The sequence below is a fragment of the Epinephelus moara genome, chromosome 7, assembly GCF_006386435.1.
Source record: "Epinephelus moara isolate mb chromosome 7, YSFRI_EMoa_1.0, whole genome shotgun sequence".
NCBI classification, from domain to species: Eukaryota; Metazoa; Chordata; class Actinopteri; order Perciformes; family Serranidae; genus Epinephelus; species Epinephelus moara.
The window spans coordinates 31,614,433-31,621,955 of record NC_065512.1 but is presented as its reverse complement, the minus strand read 5'-3'; the positions used below and the strand labels follow the sequence as shown (position 1 = coordinate 31,621,955).

Here is a 7,523-nt window from a genome sequence, read left to right as displayed (position 1 = left end):
GGTGTAGATCTCATAACTGGGTTGCTTCTTAATTGTTTCCTAAGGGCAACATTAGTGGCACTAAAATTACATGTGTAGAAGAAGAATGGGTATGTTGTTGACTCCCCTCGGCTGTTTTACACATCGGACTTGCACGCTTGGAGCAGCATCTGTGGACTGTTGGGACAAAAGCTCAGACTTTGAGAAACTACACTGCTGAAAAAAGAATCAGCCGTTACATATAGAGTCACCATCTTTACATGCTTTACATACTGCATCATATGGACCGATAATGACACTAACAGACGTCTGAAATGGCTGAGTAATAATTCTGAGCAGAGTGGATTTGGTGCTACACTGGCATCTATGTGCACACAACATGCCAGTTTCAACAACTATTGAATGGACAGGCATGACATTTTGCCTACGTTCATGGTCCCCAAAGGATGAATCCTAATGGCTTTGGTGATGCCCTGATGTTTCCTGTAGCACCATCATGAGGGTGACATGTGAGTAAAATGTCTTAACAATTATTTTTGCATGTATTGTGGTAAAATGAAATTTGTAGAGACACTCGTGTCCCCCTCAGGATGAATTGTAATAACTTTGATGATCCCTTGAATTTTCATCTAGAACTGTCATTGGGAAAATTTAAAGAGAAAGCAGAAACAGACAACTTTCTAACTTCCAGCCCCCCCTAGCTTTTACAAGTGGTATTACTGTTGGTGTTGCTGTTCCAAAGACAACCCAATCACTTTCTGTTTTCCTCAGAGCCTAGCCATTACAACATTTACCACATTTACTTCAGTGGTTCCACTGTTTCTACACTTGGTGATAGTAACTGCAAAGAACTTACACTAATACTCTTTGGTAACGGGTATAACTATGCGGTAGCTACAGATAGCTGCAGAAGAAAACAAAAGTGCTATCCTCTTCCTGTTTTGGTTGCGCAAAGTTTGACACACTTCCATTGTGCTGTGAATCAAGCCTTCATTGTCCTTGGAAATCGTACCTGGTGGCAGACAGAATTGCATGGGGAAAGCAAGGCTTATAAAGAACCAATCAGAACACATGAGGGTGTCATTTTTTCTATAGCTATTACACTGTGTAATCTACATTTACTTTATAATAATTTAAGTAAAAAAGATGTCTATTCCCACTTAAATTTTGCCCAATACTTTGGTTTATGACCAAATAAAGCTAATGGCATTCCCATCAATCTCATCTATACGTTTTATTAAGTGCTAACTAGCAAATGTTAGCACACTAACATGCTAAACTGAGTTGGTGAACATGTCAAACATTACACTTCCTGTTAGCCCTGTCATGTTAGCATGCTGATGTCAGCATTTAGCGCAAAGTACAGCATTATTTTTTTACAACTTTGAATGTAAATGAGATGCCAGAGTGCATAAAAAGCATCAAAGCAGGGCTTGTTTTTTTTTTAAGAAAAAGTACCAGGAGAGAATCCCAAGGACACCCAGACAGAGGTCCAGGCTGGGCCCTGAATATCCTTGAAACACCCCTGACTACATTTGACCTGTGCTGGTCTCCTGCTTTTTGCTTCTTTACAAAGATAACTGAGGACAGCAAAGGTTGAAAGGTTGAAATAAGGCAATGTGTTTCTTATACATACTGATAAATAATATTAAAGTTAGTTTATTAACTGGGCCCTAGCCTGTCTTTTTGCAAAAGTGGTCCCCAGGCAAAGCAAGATGAGTATCCTTAACCTTGATGAGGACACATTATGTAGAAATATCAGATCATTTTTAACCACCTTATTGAAGTTTTTATTTCCTTCTCAGCTTCTACATCATGAAAATCCTTTGTCCTGTTTAACAGCAACTTCCAGGGTTGGACCAACAGTCCATCTGTCATGCTGCTTGGCACCAAATAAAGTTCACTGTCAGGGATAACACCTGTAACCCTCTTCACTGATCCAGGTCATGTGGCGAGCACAGCTTTCCACCCGGGCTCACTGTCCAGAAGTGTTGACTAAATTTATGTGGTGTGTGTAATAAGAAATTGGTCAAACTTAGCCCTCTGGTATGAATAGAATTACGGTATCCATCCAAATCTAAGAGTAATCTTGAGTCATCTGTAAAGCTAACAGGAAAAGAATTCAGGGACGGAGGGTGATGATATTTGGTGCTTGACTGAGCCCTGTAACAGATTAAAGACCTCAGTACAAAAATATATTATACCACAAATAAAACTAAACAGGAGAAGGTAGGGACAGGTTGCTTTTTATGATCCTGGGTAGGTCATTGGTAACAAATACATGAAGCTATGACACTTTCACAGTGCATGGAGTCACTTGAAATGTACAGTAAATCAGGATAAACACAGCAGTCTCATTTGAGTAACAGAACAATAAATAATCACAGTTTGTGTTTTGTCATAAATAATAAATAATTAAAAATAAATAATAAATAAATAAATAACACAAGAGATGACAGAGGTTGAAACAAACAGTACACTACTACCCTTATTGCCATGTTTGGAAACAGCACCTGACATGCTAAAACACATTGCACTGATCTGTTTCTCACGCCCATTGTCTCATTTACATGATCAAGGCTCTCTTTTAACACATCGACTCGCAGACTAATGAGCGAGAGTCCAGAAAACACTTGAGCGCTACATGCAGAAGTATGAGCCCTTAGGAAGTCCATTCAGTCTCATGCCAGTGTGCCCCTCTCTCTTTCCCTCTGTGTGTGACAAGTGCCATCCATTTGGGCAAACAATGCCAACCCACTTTCCCTCCCCAGCCCCAGAAACAATGGCTCTAAATTACCAGTCAACAATAAATTAGAATATTAAAAGCCACGGAGGACGAAGGAGTGTTTGAGGTTGAGAAAGCCTGAGGTGTATGACCTGATGAGAAGTCTGCAGATGTCGATCGGTCGGCTCTGTCGCGCAGGGCCTGTCTTTGACATGTAGAGAGAGAGGGAGAGAGAAGAGGCAGGAACAAACCTGGACCTCCTCCCCGCTGCCATCTCCACACTTGGGGGTGCCCCATGTCCCTCAGTTAATCCCACTTTATCCAAGAGAGGCGGGCTGTCAGATCTGGGAAAGGGGAGCACGGGGGCAGAGGGAAACAAAAGCAGGACAAACTCATAAGTTTTGATACATTTTAATGACTGTTTAACAAGTCCTAGGTCTGGGGATAAAGAATGGGGGCACACTTACTGCTGAAAAGCCTCATAAAGAGGCTTCAGAGCAGATTCCCACAGAATTTGTTAAGCGCACAGAGGCAGTAAGAATACAGGTGATTGTGTTTTGGTGAAATGGGGTTTCATTTAAGAGCAAATGCTCGAGGAAAACACACCTGGGCAGCAAACACACAGCTTAAAATGACATTTGCTTTATGTCAGTACACTGGGATCATTGTGAATAACATTAATTCTCTCTGTCCACTGAAGAACGATTGGATTTTAATTAACTATTACAAGCCTCTCCATGGTAACAAAGATGATCATTTTACTGTGTTCATGGTGTAAATGTGGGCTTGTGCTGTCTGTTACTACATCCTTTATGATAATGAGGGATATCTGGATAATCGGCAGAATTGAAGCTGTAAAGATCAGGTGTTCATGACAATGTTTCAACTGTAAAACATGTATTATGTATGTAAATACTGTGTGGTAGACAATGAGTGTGGGTTATTTAACATTCTTTAAAATTACATGAGTCTCTTTAAGACAATACCCAAATATTTTGCAAAAAACAGTGAGAGTTAAAGGGGAACACTACTTAACTTAAGATTTCCAGTATGTTATTTTAATGGCATATTAAAGTTCAATCAATATGAACCTGAGTTACTCTCTCTCTCAGCCAGAAACCAGAGAACTAAGTTTCAAAGTTGTGATGTCATAGGGTATTTAGTCTGGAGCTGCTCCATAGACAACGGGTTGGAGCCTGATTTTGTGGACAAGCAGAATGTTTGTTTTCTTTTTTGTAACCAGATGAGCTTCATTCTAGCTTAGTGTTCTTAGTTTGGAAACAGAAAATGTCCCCATATATTCAGAACATTTTCTCGCGTGCTCTCAGTGTCATCTGTAACATCTTTCCCAATTCACTGTCTGTGGAGCAGCTCCAGATTTTATACCCGATGACATCACAAATTTGAGATTTAACGCTTTAGTTTTTGTGTTTGGGGGCAAGTTGTTCATCTTCACAAATATTCTGGACTGTCTTGGACCATAGTAATAGTAAACAGTAAATAGTAAAGTATGACTTTTGAAAATACGCATAGCTCCCCTTGAAGTCTTACCCTCTATTGAAATGATGGATTGATAATTGATGATCTTCCCGTCAACACAAAACTGGCTGAACTAAGGCTTACATCACTTAACTCATCTACAACTTGAGACTCAATCAGCAGTTAATGACAGTTTTATTACGGTCTAATGATGGTGATCAACTCACCGCTTGTGTTCCAGATGGCGTTGGTTTGATTCTTGTACCCATTCTTCATGCACTCGTCCACATAGGACTTGGGGTCGCAGCCTGACATGAGGATCTCTCTCAGCAGGGCGATGTAGGCTATGGCCAGCCTCAGGGTGTCTATCTTCGACAGCCGCTTCTCGTAGGGAAACGTCGGTACGTGGCAGCGCAGCTCCTCAAAGGCGGAATTGATGCTCAGCATCCTCTTCCTCTCCCGGATGTTTGCGGCGTGCCGTTGCACCTTGTAGGGCTGATGGGACACCAGCCGCCGCGCTCTGCGCTTGGTCACCTCCAAGGGATCGTCCACGGAGGAGCTTTCCCCCTCAGCGCAGACGCCCGCCCCCGGAGACTGCACCTCGAGGTCGGTGAAGGTTAGCTGTGTGTCCGGGAACATGGACTGACTGCCGAAAGAGGACCAGGGCGAGAGCTGGCCGGTGGCTGTGGTGTAGTCCAGCAGCAGGGTGTCCAGCTGGGTCTGAAACTGGAAGTTTTGGTCCATTTGTCCCCAAAATGCAAAATCCGTGGTGCCATCCTGGTCGAAGTCAAAAAGAATGTCCTCCATACTTTCACAAGTAATTAAATTAGTCTATTTATTTTCTAGTCTCTGATGGCAGAAAAACAGAGCGCCTGTTTTCGTTAATAAACTGGTAACAGTTTACTTGCACGTGCCTGAATCTGTGCTGTGTGACAGTCCCGTAGGCACATCTCCTGGATTAAATACTTCCAGGGCCTCCATGTTTCTCGGCGGGTTGCTCTGGCCAATTCTAAAGGCTGAAAGGGAGCTCTTAAGAACACTTTACCCCTCCTTGTGGATCGTTCATTGCTTTAAAAACGCATTACAAAGGAATCAGTTGATCTCCAAACGACAAAAAGCAGGGGAAACACGTGTCCAATTATAAACTTCCCCTCAAGTAGTCCCGCTAATATTGACAAAAAACACTCAGTATTTATCAGTGGTTGGAGGGCTTGTGCCGAGCATTATGGCGCAGCAGGCCATGCAAACCCGGTGGCCTCTGAATGGAACTGTTTTATCTATGAAAGCTGAGCTGACAACAAACACTACTGTCAGAAACACATGAGAGCTCTTTGTTAGTACAAAATGTAACGAGATTTTAATGGGAAAGGAGCATTTTCTTATGTATTGCCTTTGGGTTTATTCTGGTCTAGACATATTTTTACGCACTGAAGTCAGATACCAAACAGACCTACACGATGTAAAATATTCCAGCAGTATCGCCACAACTCGTCCCACATAATTTGGGTCTAGTAGCCACATTAATACTCTTCTAATTTGCAAATGATATGACTGACTAACTGGCAAACCATGGAGAGGACGCACGCTGTAATTACGCTGGGGTTAATCAAATAAGCGCGTTTCTTTCTTCGAGGTTGGATGGAGGGCAGCTTGGGGATGAACTTTAATTCAAGAAGGCTGTATGTTTGCTAACACGTGGTTTTGATTTGACAAAGTCCTTCAGGATGCTAATTTAAAGGGAATCTGTTTGTTGCAGTAAACACAGGCGGCATGAGGCCTTTAGCTGCAGAAGGAGTCTTTATCAGGAGGTAGCAGCTGATTCCATCAGAGTGGTCCAGACTACTGACAGGTGAAGCTTGTTATTAACAGTGGCATGACTAAAGCCTTGCATGTAGAGACAAGGGTGTAACTTTGGTTTGAGAAGTGGTGGGGACACAATAAAACCAAGTGGAGGGGTTCCTCCCCAGAGGAAAAAAATTGAATCCCATTTCCTGCACTTTTACATGCATTTAGGGGAATCTGGGAAATTATTAAATTGGTCATCAAGCTACATTTTGCCAGAAAAATACTAAATATGCAGAATATTCTACTCTTCTGTGTTTTTATAAAGTGTAGAACAGAACAAAATTAGCAGCTCAATACACAGTTTCAGACAGAATCTGACGGCTGGCCTAATAGCACCATATTACGCATGATTTTTGTGGTAAAAAATACTATGAAAATTACACCTTAGGAAAGACATCTGTATTTTAATTAATTATAATGTACTTTGCTCTGCTTCTTTTGGGCATGACAAGGCTGAATGACTCCACGATCTTAAAAAACAGTCCCGTAAGGAACCTTTTCTTGCATTTTTGGTCCCATTTCACGCCTGGTCCTTGAGGTGTTAGATGAGTCCTACTTTAAAAAGTGCTGAAATAATTTATTCCTCCTAAATAGTTGCAGATGTTTCTCTATTGAAAGAAAAAAACACCCAGAATGAATGCTTTTTTGAAGACACACAAGTTGTTTGCTTTTACTGATGGAACAACATAAAGGCAACAATCCTATCAGCATTCTTCTTCGGTGAGTTTGATTTCCCTGCAGGGACCTGACTATTTGTTTCAGGAAAACACATCAAAGTTGCTGCTATTTCGTAAAGGATTGAGTTACAATAGTTAATGAACCTGTGTAGTTCCAATGTTGCTCTAACCCTTCTCCATACTGCAGTTCAATTAACCCGTTACACTGACACACAGGGTGAATTAGAAAGGACAACATCCTGATTAATGGGTGCATTGTTGTAGAGCCCACAGCATCTTGTTTTAACTCTGCAAAGAGTCAACCGTTTGGAGTGTAAATTAGGCACGAAGAAGAAAATGTGCGCGTTGTGTTTAAAATGACTGATTTTGGATTAAGGCGTCATCAGATTCACTTTCTTTATGTTTTTAATCCCGCATGTCCTGTAATAGTTGTTAGGGATTTAATGGAGGGGCCACATCCTGCTACTTTAAATCACACGCAACTTTCTGTGGCGCAGAGCTTTTAAGATTGTATTAATATTGAATGAGAACAGGTATAAATTTGAATGTTTGACCTAGAAGTGAAAGTGGGATGAAATGTGTGAGCTCTGGTGTAGATTTAAACTACAAATACCTGAATTTAAATCACATGTCCTGAGGGAAAAGTTGCCACATTTTAAAGTGTAAAAGCGCTGCGTAAAATAAAAAAATAGTTGTCAGAATCGTTGTGTCTTCATTCTGGAGAGTTAAATAATCCTGGATCAAGTGAAAAAATCGCATTCCATAATAACGATTTCATAACCCTGGAGCTACTTTATTGATTTAGTGGCTGACACGTT

General features: G+C 41.2%; 1 protein-coding gene across 1 annotated transcript; it reads right to left on the bottom strand.

Annotated features, from left to right (window-relative positions):
* Positions 1–1,856: 1,856 nt before the first annotated feature.
* Positions 1,857–5,411, bottom strand: LOC126393551 (pancreas transcription factor 1 subunit alpha). Its single transcript, XM_050049755.1, has 2 exons — positions 4,411–5,411; positions 1,857–3,048 (listed from the first exon to the last, which is right to left on the bottom strand). Exons 1-2 carry the CDS (start codon positions 4,988–4,990, stop codon positions 3,011–3,013), a joined length of 618 nt encoding a protein of 205 aa, XP_049905712.1. The 5' UTR covers positions 4,991–5,411; the 3' UTR covers positions 1,857–3,010.
* Between the last annotated feature and the right edge of the window lie 2,112 nt (positions 5,412–7,523).